A 17198-nucleotide genomic window follows, 5' to 3' on the forward strand; every position below is an offset into this window, starting at 1 on the left:
AGAGGAAGGCTCATTTACTTCATCTTGAAGACCCCTACCCACAGGAGGAAGACTCAGTTACTTCATCTTGAGACCCCTGCCCATGACCAGAGGGGGCACTGCGCAGGTGCAGGGGACCTTCTGGCTCATTATAGTACGAAGCAGGGATAGGACATGAATATGTATATTCGTGTTGTGCAACCTTATGAATATATACAACTTTAGAGAATAAATGTAGAGGGAAACAACACTGAGGCACGCATGACTTTGAGGAATTATCCCCGTGCGTCTCAGCGCTGAATAACTATCATACCTACTTCACAACTTTTAACGAGTTATGGAGTCTATCCGCGTATCAATACTCTGGGGTGCTGTGGCTCTGCTGCCCACCGGGCTGTCACCCTGGCCCCTTCCCCGGGGCTCAACGCACGGGACCCTCATCAGACACTGCTTTCGGGCAGACGCTTGCTTCCCGGCCCGTAACAGGCTGCGAAGCCACGGCTGGCTCCCGCCCGCCTCACCCCTCCCGTCAGCTCCCTGCCCGCTCTGAAGATGGCCGCCTCACCCGCTTCCAAAATGGCCGCCGCAGCGCCGCAAAGCGCACCATAGAGACAAGCGGCGTTCCGCTCTGCACGCCGCTGCGGCGCGCTGCCTGTGCCGGCGGGGAGCTGCGGGCATCTCTATGGCAGCAGCGGCCGCGCTGCCGGGCTCTGAGCGGGCCCCGGCGGAGAGAGGATGCCCCTGGCTGCCTATTGCTTCCTGCGAGCCGTGGGCAAGGGCAGCTACGGGGAGGTGAGCCTGGTGCGGCACCGCCAGGACAGCAAGCAGGTAGCGAGGGCCGGGTCGCTGCGGGGCCGGGCTGCGGCCGTGGCGAGCTGTGAGGAGAGCAGCCGCGGCCTGCTGTGGGGGTACGGCCGTGACGCGGACCTGGCGCTGGGGTGAGGGGCTCTTCTCCTCCGTTGTCTGTGGAGGCTTTTATTAAAGGCGTGAAGAAGACTCTTTGTCCCCTTTAAACTCAAAACTCCAAACCCCCAAAATCCGCACTTCCCCCCCCCCCCCCCCGTTTAAATACTACTGTTTGCTCCCCCCCGCCCCCCGTTTAAAAACTGGTTTTGTGGGGGCTTTTGGTTTGTTGTTTTTTTTTTGTTTGTTTTTTTTTTTTAATGTATAGTTGCTTGTTTTGGGCAGGAAAACCTAGTTTTGGTAGTCCTTCAGGTGACAAAACACAGCCTGCTCCTTTTAGCATGAAGCAGAAAAGGTTGGCTTTTTGCTGCTTGTATAGTCCCTTTATGTTATACACGTGGTGAAGACAAAAATGATAAGGGTGGAAAAACCAGCCTCTGATGTTGGCTTTTGCTGGCATTGGCTGTGCTGGGGGGAGATGGGGTTTGTATTCGCTATATCGACTGTGGCAGAACCCGGCAGAGTTCTGCTTATGGCAGAGTTGAGTGTGGTCGTTTTTGTCTGTGCCTTTTTGTTGGAAATTTGGAATGCTTTGTCTTGCCTGGCCAAAGCAGATGTGTTTGATAGGATAAAGAAAGGGGGATGGCGAATGTCTGCAGAGCGATACCACGGAAACCTTGGGTGAGAGCGCTACACCCAGGATTTAACTAGAGATGATGGGAGGAGTGTGCCCAGCAGTGATCTTTGGGTGCATCCCATCCAGATGAAGGCAGGGAAGAAGCTGGAATCCCTTTGGATTTGGTTGGATAGCAGTGATGGGAGCACTTGTTGCCTCTGGGCCTGTCACTTCGGTGCATAGTCCAATGTCAGCAAAGAGTTGCTAACCTTATCATCCTAAAAGTAAACAGCACATTGAGGTGACTTTCAACCTTCTGCAGGTCCTTGGATTTCACCTCTTTGTCGTGTTACTACTGGTCATTAACATTGGCGAGAGCTTTGCTTCCTTATCATTGTTACTTTACCTTAAATATTTGCTGTGTGTAAATGTGTGTTTTGCCAACTAATAAACTTTCTTTTGTAGTGGGGTGATCATGGTTGGTTGTTGTGGCTTTGACAACATGCTACACGTTCTATGAAAGAAACGGTATTTGATTCAAGCGTGTTTGCTGTTGGCTGAGTGCTGGTTTTTTTTTTGTGGAGGAGGTCAAGTGGCTCTACATGCTTAAAATCATCGAATCATAGAATAGTTAGGGTTGGAAAGGACCTTAAGATCATCAAGCTCCAACCCCCCTGCCATAGGCAGGGACACCTCACACTAAACCGTGTCACCCAAGGCTCTGTCCAGCCTGGCCTTGGACTTGTACACAGTTTGGTATGAAATAAGGCAGGAGGTCATTGCAATAGACTTCATGGGAATCTAGTCAGGATAACAGGCTCATTAAATTAATATAACCAGTGCTAGGTTTAAAGTTAGGCTAAATGTATACTTTTTGCATTTTGGTAGTATATCCTGTAAAGATAGATGCTGATATAAAGCTAAAAGCTTCTGGTTTCCATGCCCAAGGATACATTTGGAGTTGGCTTGTCACACAGAACATAGTAGTTACAGCATTTCTATTTTATTTTAAGCTTAGATGATGCTTCACACAATTAGTTTTGTTATATTCCTCTTGGGAGCTTTGCATTGTCACAAGTTAGAAGAATTGAGTTTTTCAGAGGTCTGCTGGATACTAGACATACAAAATCACAAGGTAATTTGATTTCTGCATAATTGGTTCCCTTGGGGCAGTCTTCCCCACCACGTAGTAAATGTGCTGGGCTAAATTAATAGGCCCATCCTGGGAAGTAGACACCATAAGCAATTGGAAGAACACTGAAACTGAGTAAGCAAAAATTGATTTGGATGTTTCAATTTAAAAGCTCTCAGGTAGAAGTGGGGTCACATGTATACAGTGGCGTGGTTGTTGTGTAGACAGCTGATGCTCTAAAAGTGATTACCACAAAAATTCTGTCAGGAAGGGGCCAGAACTAAAATATTGGTGCTGTACATGATGAATGTGTGTTATGGATTTTATTGTCTTGTCTTCAGCTTCAGTTATATTATTGCTAAACCCTGACATTCCTAAGAAACAGATGTGATGTAACATATACCAGGGAATTAAATAACAGCTTTCATGTGTAGCATAAAAAAACCACAACTTAACCCATCTTAATCCAGGATAAAAGAAATTTAGGACTGACTTTTGGCTTTCAGTATGACCAAGAGTCTCTACTTCCCTGTAATAGCTCATTTCATTTCTTCTTGAATAAGTTTAAGCCTGCGTATACAGAAACTCATGAATGCAACAGACGGTTTTAAGGCAAGTTGTTAAAAAAGTAAATGATGTCTGCTTTCAGTATTTTTTCAGTGTGCCCCTGACTGTAGGAGCCCTCCAGCTGCATCTCTACTTGCCACATTTCTTTTCCTAATAGGAGCTTTTCCCCTCTTCTCCCATTCTTCACTATGTTGTAGATTTTTTGTACAAAGCAGTTAATCCCAAGTCAGTTTTGTCTTGAAGGGCTTCTGTCAGGTACAAGTGTTTTAAGGAAAGAATGAACTGACCTGAAAAGCTCAGCAGTAGCATTTTGTGCATTCAGAAATTCAGGTTTACCAGGTATTTCTTGTGAATATGACAATTCTAACACCATTTTTTGGTCTTCAGATGCATGATCTACATTTGCTGAAGTTGTGAGATGTTATTTTTTGAGTTTCTCTTTTTTTACAAATGTGCTGCATTTCTGGAGAATCGAAAGGAAAAGTCCACTTTTCCTTAAAATAAAATGAAAGGAATTGGGTTTGGTTTTCTGGCAAAATAAAATGAAAGGAATAGGGTTTGGTTTTCTGGCAAAATAAAATGAAAGGAATAGGGTTTGGTTTTCCATCAGGGAAAAGCAAAATAATCCTAGCCAGATGACTTTTATCCTAGACATCCATTGTCATTTTTTTGCATATGATAGCATACTTTTCTTAATGTTATTATATTTTAAAGTTATTATTGAAATGACCTGTTTTGACAGTAACTGTGATGGACAAACAGGTATTTCAGGCTTAAGAGATGAACAACAGGCACACATTTAAAATGAGAGTGAAAAAAAAAAAAGGTAAATGTGAACATGAGTCAAAACAAATCTAAACACTGTGAAATGTCTGTGCAGAGATATATTGAAGTAGATGAACAGAATAGCCAAAGCTCTTCCATTTTTATCGCACAATGGTAGAAATGATGTATAACTGCTAGACAAATTGTAGCCTCCATATAGAATAATGTGTAGAGATTTCAAATACTGTACTTCCTCTAGATTTGGGGAATTCCCTAGGGCTTCTGCATAGTTACTGTCATTTCTTACGTTATACCCTGCAATTTCTTTTACAGTACGTCATCAAAAGGTTAAACCTTAAGAATGCTTCCAACCGAGAGAGGAAAGCAGCAGAACAAGAGGCACAGCTGTTATCCCAGTTGAAACACCCAAACATAGTCACCTACAGAGAGTCCTGGCAGGGAGAAGATGGCCTCTTATATATTGTTATGGGCTTCTGCGAGGGAGGAGATCTGTATCACAAACTTAAAGAGCAGAAGGGCCAACTTTTGCCTGAGAATCAGGTGGTGGAGTGGTTTGTGCAGATTGCCATGGCACTGCAGGTAAAATGAAGTGTAACTGTCACTTTCAGACAGAAGTTTCTGCAATGAAAAATTCCACAGTTAGGCTGCAGACTTTGAATTCCAGTTTGGCTGGATTAGAATCTACATACCATAGTTATTAGTACATTAGGAATGTACACAGATCACTGCAATCAGATTAACTATTTTAGGTAACAATTGCTACCATATTTCATGCCTATACCTCTTTATCACAATAGATAGTGGTGATATCCTGGGTATTTGCAATTCTAGTCTGAAATGTTTCTCTGGTTTGAAAGTTCAGGCTAAATTTACAAAATGCCATTTCTTAAAAAAAAAAGAAAAAATAAGGCAGACTGTTTCAGAAGCATTGTGTGTTCTGTGATTTTGCTGGTGTTTTTTCAATGGTAAATCTAGACTACTGAGTTGTCATTTCTGTTAAATCTTATCTCACTCCGTTGAAATTTAATAACTAGAGGTTATCAAACTTCAGGAACAATTGTTAAAGTAATAAAGACCAGATGAGAAATAAGAAATTGGACAGAAAATGCTATTTGAAAGTTGCCTGCTGTGATCAGACACATGCAGGTGTTCAGTACTACCTGTTCTTGTTTGTTATAAGACTAATTTTCTTTTGTTTACACAAAGCTCACATTCTATTTTTTGAGTGAAATTTTGTACCTAAGACTGAGAAATGCTAGTCAAGTAATGGATGCAGCATAAAGTTAAAGTCTGCGTCTTAACTTTACATTTTTACTTCCTCTTTTCCGCCGGCTTGTTAGAGGCACACAGGGACATTTCACTAAAGTAATGCCGAATTTTGGGTCCGTGCCATATCAGGCATTCTTAAGGTTAATTTACTAATGCTGCCTTCAGCAGGGGCACTCCTGACTTTGGTAGTGATGTGTGTTTCTTTTCTATATTTGTGTTTTTCCTCTTTGACTTGTGTAATGTGGTTTTAGTTTTCAGTGTAAAGGACCAATTAGAAGTTATTTAACTCTATTTATATGCTTTCTCCCCCCAGTATTTACATGAAAAGCACATTCTGCACCGAGATCTTAAAACTCAGAATGTTTTTCTGACACGAACAAATATAATCAAAGTGGGTGACCTGGGAATAGCCAGAGTGTTGGAAAACCAGTATGACATGGCCAGCACTCTCATAGGCACACCGTACTACATGAGCCCTGAACTCTTTTCTAACAAACCCTACAACTACAAGGTAGAGTATGTTAATTCGAATGTTGTTTGTTAGGCAATTTATTTTGTCTGTCTGGGAACATTACAGTCTTACTGGTTTTAATTTCTTGTCTACAGTGAGCAAGAGCTGAGGGGAAACAGTTCTACTGAAAAAATCACAAGATTTTTATTTGCCAGTTAAAACCAATATTATACTTAAAGGATTCATTGAATCATAGAATAGTTAGGGTTGGAAAGGACCTTAAGATCATCAGGTTCCAACCCCCTGCCTGGGGTTGTCCCCCCCATGGGCAGGGACACCTCACACTAAACCATCTCACCCAAGGCCTCGTCCAACCTGGTCTTGAACACCGCCAGGGATGGAGCATTCACAACTTCCCTGGGCAACCCATTCCAGTGCCTCACCACCCTCACAGGAAAGAATTTCCTCCTTATATCCAGTCTAAATTTCCCCTGTTTAAGTTTGAACCCGTTACCCCTTGTCCTGTCACTACAGTCCCTAATGAAGAGTCCCTCCCCAGCATCCCTATAGGCCCCCTTCAGATGCTGGAAGGCTGCTATGAGGTCTCCACGCAGCCTTCTCTTCTCCAGGCTGAACAGTCCCAACTTTCTCAGCCTGTCTTCATACGGGAGGTGCTACAAACAGAAACTTTCCGTACTCTTCAGAAAAATCTGGTGATAGAAGAAAATGATTCTGTTGATCAAAATGAAAAATAGAGTGAGACTGAAGCTTAAAGCTTGGTCTTCATTAGCTGACTGTTAGTAAAGGCTTCTTCTGAAGCAGGTGATTAACTTCTGCAAATAATAAAAAGTTCCCTAAACTTTTTTTTCTCTTTTTTTCAGTCTGATGTTTGGGCATTAGGCTGCTGTGTTTATGAAATGGCTACACTGAAACATGCCTTTAATGCCAAAGACATGAACTCTTTGGTGTATCGAATTATTGAAGGAAAGGTAAAAGCTTCTACACTTTTTTTTGCCTGTGCTTGGATTTTCTGTCTAGAACTGAGATTATCTTTTCCAATCAGAAATACTGCATGGAGTTAAAAATACCTTGCATGTTACCGGCATCATCACATATGTTGTAGGACTGGTATTTCGTCATGGTGTATGACCCACACAGTTACTATTTTGTAGATATTTGGTAAAGTTGTTTTGTTACCCTGTTGTGTAAGTAGTATACGGATTAATTTTCAGAGTTCTGAGCTGACTTTCTTAGTTTGCTCCTGCGTTAACATTGTGCAAAAAGTTAAATCACTTTTCATGTGGTGCCATTTTCCTGTTAGGTGAGAGTAGCTTCCTTAAGTGTCTGTCCTGCTTGGTATATGATAAAGTTAATATGGAATTATCTACATTTTTAAGGCTATTCACAGAACTTTCACTGCTGGTATTAATAAAATTACAAACAGTTCTTAGACAAAATACTTTGAATTTCTATATTCTTCTTAATGCTAAACACTTGGGAAACTTCAGGCATGTGAACAATAGGACTGTTCTTTATGCAAAGGATGTAGCTGAATGTAACTGTCATGCATAAATAATCTAGCAGTAGCCCCTACTGACAAATATGTTAAATAATACCAGGCTTCCCTTTCTTTTTACAGTTGCCACCCATGCCAAAGGATTACAGCCCACAGTTGGTAGAAATAATAAGAACTATGCTCAGTAAAAGACCTGAGGAAAGGCCTAGTGTGAAAAGCATACTCCGACATCAATATATCAAGCACCAAATTTCTTTGTTTTTGGAAGCCACGAAGGAGTAAGATGCTTTCATTTGAGTGATTCTGTGCAAAATATTTCGTTACTGTGGTCTTTGTTTGACAACTTTTCCTATGTCTTTGTAGCTGTATAAATTACATAATCTGCAGTTACAAAGCATATGAACATTTTCTTTAGATGCTTTGAGAAATAGGAGTGAATTAGAATGCAAACTAGTTTCTTGTGTAAATGTTGATTAAAACTGCATTGGTTAGGATTGCACAGCTTAGTCATGAGTTAGTAAAAAAAGAAGAAAGTGATATGAAATATACACCTTTCCATATGGTTCTTTGAGGCCATTTATCAGCTGAGAGTTGTAGTAGCAAGCTCCTTTTTATATTCACTGATATAATTATTTTTGTCAGGTTTAGTCAATTATTTTACTGCCCCAGATAAGACAGACCTTAGTGCTATGCTGAATAAGTGTACATTGCAGGCAGAGTCTGAATGGTGTTTTTAAGCTCCTTTTGTAGAGTTAAAATGAGTATCTTGTGCATGGTCTGCTGAAAAAGCCCAGTATCTTATACTCCCTGTATGTAAGCTGTTTAGTGTGGTGGGTTTTTTTAAATCAGTATGAGCTAGAGAAATATCTTAAGGTCTTGTTGATGGTGATTGAACGAACAACTTCTGTTTTCTTTACAGGAGGGCAGCCAGAAGTCAAAAGAAAACAGTAAATTCTAAACCTAAAGATCCTTGTTCTCTGGTCGCAGTAAAGAACGAATCTCATAGCAGGAATGTTACACACCAAAATCACTCCTTTGAGCAAGCCAGGACATACAAAGTTGTGAGTTACATACTTTTTCTTTAAGAAAAAAAAAAAACACTTGTTTTTTTCTGGAGAAAAAACACAGTTTTATAAGAAGTGCCTTAAGCGTTTGTGAGAACATAGATCTGATTCCTTGCAACGTGTAAAATGTGTATGAAGGAAGAAATTGTGTTTAGGCAAGAGTAGGAATAAACAAATAGCTGTGGATCAGTAAAACTAATTGCAGTGTCTTAACTGTAAGATGTTAACTAAACAACACCCATTTTCTTCTGTTGTGGGTCAGTGTGAATTACTCATGGGCTTTTTGAGTTCAAATATTTTTAAAGTATTTGATGACAAGTGGTAATCATTTTTAAATATATGGTTTTGACTGACAAAAAAATAATTATAGTTACAACCAAAAATTGTTTCTTTTTGGAACTCTTTCGTGGTTAGAACAGATCTTTTGTAATGATTAATTTTGTGCATGTTCGTTATTTTCTGTCATGTGTTTGTAATGGTTTAAGCTTTCAGTGCTGAAATACTGAATGTATGTGGTGCAGTACATCTTAGAAACTGTCTGTACTTGCTGGCTCCTCCCTTATGGAAGAGCCAAGGGAGTACAACTTTTCTTTCGTGGTCCTGATGAAAAGTAGGTGTACTGCATGTGTATAAACCAATGCCTGAAATAGGGCATTTGCAAATACAGTCTGTATCTCTTAAAAAATGTGGGTTGTGGCTTTTTTGAGCTCTTAATCCAGAATTGATTGCAATTTTATTGCAGTTTATGTACCTTGATATGTTAATGAATTTTCTTAGGTACTTAGAGTATTCTTTCATATGTCTGTAATACCCTAAAGGTAAGTAACTTTTGTTTTCCTTTTAATTCTAGAATGAAGAAGATTACATCATCAAATCTAAAGCCACCAAAATTTGTCCATCAGAAAAACAAGCTGTCGAGTTGGAAAGCAAACCAAGCAGTAATGATTTGAACAACCTGGGAGACTCCTTAGCTACAGTTAGTGATGTGAATATTGATATCTTACCATCGGCAAGGCTGAAGTATGGAAGTGAGAAGTGTGGCAGTGAGCATATTCCAGAGAGTACTAAAGCAAAGAGAAATGTGAATGTTTCAGGGAATTCTAAACCAACATCCAGTGGCCCACCAATGAAGGAAGATGGACTACAGCAAAAAGCAAAGCAAGTTTTCAAAGCTGAGAATGTTGAGTCTAAGCAGTATTCTGTTGATACTACAGGAGAAGATGGTGACACTTTGAAACTCCTGCAGCCTGTGTCACAAGACCAGAAGCAAACTGATCTGGTAATGCATTTGTGCTTACTTGAAATAGGCTTTGAAGTAGATTTAACTAATGGCCAACTCTTAACATTTAGAGAGCTGCTGATGTGTTTTTTTTGTCAAAGTAGGGTGCTGCTGATGTCATTAAAGAGTAGTTAGGAGCTGTGGGTTCAGATTTACAAAGGCAACAGGGTGAAGTAGTTTTAGTCTTACATCTAGATGATAGAAATTCCATTTTTACAGCTAACAGCAATTTTTTTTTCCAGCTGAGAAGAGAGATAGTAAAAATAATTTTATAACTTCTCTGTTCTAAATAGGCCTGGCTGATCTTATTGGTCCTGATTTGGAGGGGGGGCTAATAGGTTTGTCATTTCATTGCATTATGGTCTACAGTGATATTTTTGTGCACGCTTTTCTGATGAGAATTCATTATCTATTGCAGAGCTTGGATTCTACTGAAAAGCTGCTGGCACCGCTTGTCCCTCTTTTAATTCAAGTAAGCGCCCTTCTTTGAAGGTTTAGTAGCTTAAAAATGCTGGTACTGCAGGTATTTCTTTTAACTGTGTATCAAGTAAGAGGTTATTGTGGCTGTACCTGCGCTATGTTAAGGTGAATGCAGTCTGGATAGTAAAGTGGCCTGTGGTGATTTTTTTAAAGTGTGTATGCATAAATCTGGAAATGGCATGTCTATATTTTATTAAAATAGTTCTACTTCCTAGGATGATGTCTGTCCTGGAGCTTCGGGAGATGCTCAGGAGCAAGTTACCTCCCACTTGCAGCCTCACAGTTCTGTGAGTGAGCCCTCTCTCTCATGGCAGCGACGGCAGACAAAAAGAGAGCTTTCCGAAGCCTCTTCAGAGAAGGTGCAAATACTCAAAAAATAATGCTACTTTTTCCTTTAAGGCTCCTGCATTTTGTATCTTTAAAAAAGGTACCTCTTTGGTTAAAAAAGGTGGGGTTTTTTAATGCTATTTCTGTTCCACCTGAATCTGTATAACTTCATTGGTAACAAAATGCAGGACATTCAAGATGTTCAAGGATTTACAGAGATTGCCTCTAAAGGACATCCCAATAGTTCTCACAGGTGTGAGGTGGGTGTTCCAGATGAGTGCAAGGAAACACTGTGCTGTGCTGCAGCAATTTCCTAGCAATTTCCATCAGGTCTTCTCACTGTTTGTGACTACAAAATACATAGCAGTACATTTCCTGACTGCTGTTGATAAGGCGACTTGTAGTGGGATAGTAGATTACTAGGACTTTGGAACAAACATGTAGTGGCTGCCCTGAGCTTATGAGTGCAGACTCCAGAAAGAAGATGTTGACATGCATAGTAGATAAGGGCTGCTGAAGAGGTTACAGAAGCATCCAGAACCTCTGCCATCCAGCCTTGCCATGCAAGAAGATCTTCTAGATTGTAGAGTACTTTTAATGAAAAATGCACCAATTCTTGCTCACTTTTTTTTCAAGTTCAGAACAGCTGCTCCCCGGCCTTTGCCTTTGCCTTCTGATGTGAACAGAAAACCAACACAGAGGTGTGCAGAGCAGCGTGGTGCTGAAGCTTCTGAATCTGTAAATAGCGCCAAAACCAGTCACGTTGTCATTTCAAAGGTTAGTGCTGAATACCACGTCAGCTTATTTTTGTCTCTCGTTCTTCCTGAGCAGTTTGTTTTCTGAGTGCCTACACAGTGAGTAAATAAATGTGTAGTAGCTTCCTACCTAATGGAAGTCCTGTCAAGCACCTGGTCAGTGCAGGATGAGAAGCTGACTTGCTGGGCCATGGAGATCAGAAGCTCCTTTTCCAGCGTCTCATTGACCAAGACTGCTTGTAATAAGTCATTAACATCTGTTAGGTGGTCAGAAGGTCTACTCTAATAGCTCTGTCTTCCCTCAGTTGAAATGGATTTTTTGCTTTATAGGTGCTTAGATAACAAAAGCCATTGTTACGTTTGCTAATTAATATCAAATGAACTTATTTTGAAGGAGCGGCCCTTGTCAGCAAGAGAACGAAGGAGGCTCAGACAGTCTCGGGAGATGTTTCCCTCTGGTAACTCAGGTTTGCATGTGAACATTTTATCTGTAAGTAGGCTAATAACTTCTTTGTGGAGAAATTATAACTTGTCTGTTCTTCATTACCATCTTCAGAAAGATGCACTAAGGGTAAAATAAATATTTCTATTAACATGTCTTTATTTTTCTGCTGCTTAGTCATGTTCAGCTGTGTTTAGCGGTGGCAACTTGTCTTTGTAATGTACATGAAGCACTGAATATGCACCTTTCATGTACTGTAGTAGCTACAGAATACCTACCTGCCTGTCTTCTGGCAGGTGATAAACTTTTTCTTGAATGAGCATGAAACTGCTTCAAAATATGTGCAGCCAAGTTGTAATGATTGTGAAAATGTCATCCTTACAGTGATTCCAGCAAGAGCAACGTCAAATAGTGCAGTAGTTGAAGCAAAATCACATATAGAGAATCATGTTAAAGTTACTCAGTCTTCTTCAGATCCCAGTATTTCTCAGGTAAACTGGTGTCATCTGCTTTTGAAATATTTAAATGCAGACACAATTTAGGAAGAAAGTTATATTAAATACATATATATTTGGAAGGAACTCTTGAGTTAATAAGAGTTCTCTGTGAATATCGTTTTGTAAGTCCTGGGATAGAGTATGGATCTGTAATCCTCATTTTGTTTGGGCTAGACCAGTTTACAGTTCCAGGCTCACTGTGCATTTTCACTCCGCTTGTCAGAGATGAAAACTAAAGATCTCTTACTGATTGTTGTGGGCTCTCTAAATTGCAGTGTTTATTTTATTTTGAAAAGGAAAAAGTTTATTCTGAACTGTGCTTTACTTACAGTTCAGTAGTGTGCTTTGAATTTCTATCAACAGCACGCTACCTTTAGCCTGGTACATCTAATTGTGCTTTAATAGCGGTGTTCTTAATCTGTAGTCATTTTAAGTGCATACATTTATGTGCTGGCAATAAGGGATAGTTGCTAGCTGAAAAGTGAATAGTTTCTATGGATACGTTCATCCTTGTCTAATCAGAAAGTCTTTTCTGAGGTCTTAAGTATACATTTGACAATCTTCCGCAACATCAGGGGAGCGTTATTGATCCCAGTAGATGCAGAAGAGTCATAGTGAAGAAATTTCAGTCTGAAACTTAAAGCCCAGCACTTGCATGGAAAGTGTTTTGCATGTTTTACCTAATTGTGTATGTTTATAACAGATATCTAAATGTGCAAACTTCATCTGTATTCACAAACTGAGATTAAATTTTATGTACATATGCTAGTGATGGTTTTGCATATTATGCTATGCACTGAACACAACACACGGCTGGGTAAAATCTCTGTATTTTAGGGAATGCTAGGAACTTGCTGACTGATAAAAAATTACTTAAATATTCTTTTAAAATGTGTATTAAAAGACCAATAGATGGACTTTATAATACAATTGGTAAAGAACTGACACAAGTATAAGATTTGTTTCTAATAGAGGAACTCAGTGAAGCATTTATAGTGGTTAAAACTGCATGACTCAGATGCAGTGTTTGTCACATAAGCATTTCATAATGATGTCCTGTGTATTAGCTTGTTTTTAAAACAAAGGTTGCACCTTTCAAATATTATTAAGCTGAGTCTGTAAAGTATGTTTGTTGAAAATTTTTCTTGCACGTAAGAGCGGTAGCTTGTGCCATATTGATAAGTTGCTTTCAGCTATTTGAATTTTTGTTTTCACTTAGAGAAAGAGAGAAACCTATTGTCTATCTGATGATGAGTTAAGCTCTTCCACAAGCTCTACAGATAAGTCTGATGGTGACTCCAAGGAGAGGTAAGTGTTTTGTTTAATACTGTGCAAGAACTTTCAGTGCTGTGTTGGACCTTGACTTGGAATGGAAAAAAATGACAGGAATTGCTTTCACATTTTATCTCTACATAGTGGTTGAAGAAATATGTGATGCGTAAAGAAAATGAATTCCATTCAGTTGTTGTCTTTCTGTGACTATAAACTTGCTTCAACTTTCTGGGACATTAATTGTGAATTTTTGCTGAGTGAATGGGCTCTGAGCCTTTGTTAGATGAACTACTGGTGATGTTGCTGTTGATAAAACTGCATCACAAGAAATAACAAGGAATACTTAGCAGGGCCTCACTAAACTTTTTGAGAGTCCTCTTGGGTGCAAGATGGAAGTTACATCTTTATTAGTGATTGAATCACATATTACTTCTCCTCTCCTAGAAAGAGCAACGTGAATGAAATGAATGACTTGGTGCAACTAATGACATGGACACTGAAAATGGACTCTAAGGAGAACTCTGTAAATTGTGCAACCTCAACTCCAGCCCCAGAGTTTAAACTTCATAGAAAGTATCGAGACACTTTGATTTTGCATGGAAAATCACCTGGTGAATCAGAGGAATTCAAATTTGAAGATATTTCTTCAGGTTGGTTGCTTTGTTACTGCTTTAAATGAACGGTTGTCAACTGATGTTAACCAAAGAAAACCTGCTAGTGGGCAACACATGACAATCCACTCATTTCTTCTCAAATCTCAACAATGCTTACAGAAGTAATCATCATCCTAAATAATTCTGTGTGCAAAACTGCTCCAGTTGTGGTTTACTTGCCAAGGAAAGGAATGGGTGTTTGATCTGTGTAGTTATTAACAAAGAGAGAAAGCTGGTCTGCAATATGATTTTTTCCCCAAGTAACTTACTTTTGGCAGCTTCCAAAATGAACAGTTGGAGTTGAGTATTTTGAAATAAGATTTTGAAGACATTCAAACAATTTGATAGCTGTAGAGCATTGTGAATTGTGGATAAAGCTGAAATTGTACACAAAGCATTAAACACGGGGGAGGTTTGTATGAGTATAGAAGTTCATCCTCATGGCAGAATTTGGGCAAGGTTATTTTTCCAACAGATATAGGCGCAAGAATTGAATCGCTTTTCATATTTAAGATCTGGTTAAGTATATATATGCATTCCAAAAAGCAAGAAAAAAGCTGTATTCGCTGTGACTGCACTTACTGTGCAACAAGAGCAAGTGAAAAAGCTGAGGGTGGGGCTTTGAAGTCTCAGATGTTCTTGTCCTTATTGTTTTAAAGGGTGAGGATTCTACTTGTAACTGGTCTGGTGACAGGCAAAGCAATGGGAGAGCACTGGATTTTACTCTGATAGGTTGATTCTGCATAACCAAAGTAAAACACATGGAAAGAGTTAATCTCTAAGCAGGTGTCACAGAATGTTGAAAGTACAAATTTCAGCGTTTGGGGGTTTTTTTCTCTGCATTTTTCTGCCTCCCAAGTATTGTGTGGTACGATCATCCAGCTGTTCACTTACTGCCATTTGGGATGACAGAGCTGCTGCATTTCTAAGCTGAAACTTTAGTTAGATCAGATATTTTATTTTGAGAAAGTGATCCATCCTATAAAAGGAGTGTTGGTGAGTTCAGTGATTAAAAGAGCAAGCTGGTGTTCTCAGTTCCTAACAGAGGCCTCCCCTTATAAAATGACTGTCTCTTGTTGGCAGCTTCTGCTGAGGAGCAAAAGCTTCAAAGGCTGTTGAGACAAAGAGACAGATGGTAGAAATGATGCCATTAGTGTTTTACAGTGATTAAACTTTTCTTACATTTGCTGTAAGTACAGGTGATTGAGTTATTGAAATGCTTGGCTGATGATGCAGTATTAGAGATTAGTACTTTCCATTCAAATAATACTTGTAATACAGTATGCAGGAAACAGCTGAAATGAAGTTGCAGGGTCCTGTTGTTACAGGGTCCAGTTGTGCAAACTTTGCCTTGATTTTGTCCTGCCCAGTGTTGCAAGAGTTAGCAGCTGAGTGCTTTGGAATCTGACATCTGTGATCATCCTAGCCAGCCCTTTCAGATAAACGGTTATTTCCCGCACATGGTGAGCGGGAATTCTGCAGTAATGCATTCAGTCGTTCCATGTTCTGCAGAGAGTATGAAAATTAACTGCACTGAAAGTACTTATTACTGCATTGATTTTAAAAACTTACTTATTTTATTGCATTTTTTAATAGATATGTTATCAGTTCCTAACAAGATTAGGAGAATGGTTGAAATCCTGAGATCTGATGTGGTTCAAGGACTGGGAGTGAAACTTCTTGAGAAGGTGTACAGCATCATGGAAGAAGAAGATGAAGTGAAGAGAGAGGTGAATGTCTTTCATAATAAAATTGTTTGATTTCTTTATAAACGTGGATAAATAAGCAGAGTCTTGCCCCCACCACATCTCCCTTTTAGACCTCATAGCAGCCTTCCAGTATCTGAAGGGGGCCTATAGGGATGCTGGGGAGGGACTCTTCATTAGGGACTGTAGTGATAGAACAAGGGGTAACGGGTTAAAACTTAAACAGGGGAAATTTAGACTGGATATAAGGAGGAAATTCTTTCCTGTGAGGGTGGTGAGACACTGGAGTGGGCTGCCCAGGGAAGTTGTGAATGCTCCGTCCCTGGCAGTGTTCAAGACCAGGTTGGACGAGGCCTTGGGTGAGATGGTTTAGTGTGAGGTGTCCCTGCCCATGGCAGGGGTGTTGGAACCTGAGGATCTTAAGGTCCTTTCCAACCCTAACTATTCTATGATTCTATGATTGATACAGTAATGCAAACCTTGATTGCAAAAAGTATTTATTTTTGCCTAGACATTACTTCCCTCATGCTCCTCATGTCCAGAGTGACAGATTAATGTCACTGCTGGTGACTCCTGTTTGAGGCAAGTGAGCAATGCCTCCAGCTCATTTGATTCAAAACTTGGTTAAAAATGAATTGCTGCATGGTTAAGTGTAACCTGTGAAGATCCGATTTATGTTTTAAATTGTTGGGTGGGATTTGGAACTCTTGCCTTCGGACAGCAGACTCGGCTGTTTTTGTTCCTTCCCATGTGTGTTTCAAACTTCACGTGCCACTTCCAGTTGAGTGCTTTGGTAGTTTGGGGGTTTTTAGTAATATTTTAGTAGTTCCTGTTTTTTTCAATGTCAGTAAATTTTGTGGCTTTTCTTTTTTTGTGTGTTCTAAATAGCTGCAGCTGCGGGAGCATATGGGAGACAAGTATGTGAGTTACAGTGCCAAGGCACGACATCTGAAGTTTCTTGAAGAAAATGTGAAGTTCTGACCAGACCCTTTCCCTCAGAGAAAAGGACTGGTTTATAGCCCATTTGATAGACTGGACCAGCTTACAGAGCACCTCCTTTGCTGGAATAAGGAGGTGAACTTGCAAAAAACTTTGTAGTAATATTTTTATGTTAAAATGTGAACCAGGCTATCACTTTCTCAGAAGAGAAACTGCTTAGTTTAGTTTTTATTCTCTTAATGGAACTTTTTAAGAAGTTGCTTTTTATAAATGAAAAGAGGGACAGATGGAGTTTTGCACAGAAAGGAGTGTCAGAACCAGTTTTGGTTTGAATGTGCAAAAGGTTTTTGGTATGGTCACATAATAATACAGTAATGCAGTTTATGCCAGGGCTATGGTGTGATAGGCTACAAGCTGTAGTATATCAAATAGCTGTGAAAACTTAGCAGGGAGAAACAATTACTAATTTTTATAGCACCAAAAGCCCTTCATCTTCTGTAAATTGCCAAGTTAAAGTGCTAAAGGGGGTGGCTGTGCTGCTTTTAAGTAGAGCCTTTCCTTTTGT

The 17198-nt window shown here is 39.8% G+C and overlaps 1 protein-coding gene across 7 annotated transcripts; it reads left to right on the forward strand.

The window, feature by feature from the left end:
- Positions 1–457: 457 nt before the first annotated feature.
- Positions 458–16924, forward strand: NEK4 (NIMA related kinase 4). 7 transcript variants are annotated; one of them, XM_062610262.1, is made up of 16 exons: positions 458–807; positions 4296–4562; positions 5566–5763; positions 6585–6692; positions 7343–7497; positions 8139–8280; positions 9134–9562; positions 9981–10034; positions 10258–10401; positions 11006–11146; positions 11519–11591; positions 11951–12057; positions 13283–13371; positions 13780–13985; positions 15585–15718; positions 16583–16924. In XM_062610262.1, exons 1-16 carry the CDS (start codon positions 715–717, stop codon positions 16673–16675), a joined length of 2433 nt encoding a protein of 810 aa, XP_062466246.1. In that variant the 5' UTR covers positions 458–714; the 3' UTR covers positions 16676–16924. The 7 variants fall into 7 exon arrangements, with proteins under 7 accessions (XP_062466246.1, XP_062466248.1, XP_062466247.1 ...); XM_062610264.1 differs by having other exon boundaries at positions 15597–15718; XM_062610263.1 differs by having other exon boundaries at positions 11519–11582.
- The last annotated feature ends 274 nt before the right edge of the window (positions 16925–17198 follow it).

Source organism: Pezoporus occidentalis, unplaced genomic scaffold (genome assembly GCF_034315485.1).
Source record: "Pezoporus occidentalis ecotype Australia unplaced genomic scaffold, CSIRO_AGI_Poc_V1 ctg145, whole genome shotgun sequence".
NCBI lineage: Eukaryota > Metazoa > Chordata > Aves > Psittaciformes > Psittacidae > Pezoporus > Pezoporus occidentalis.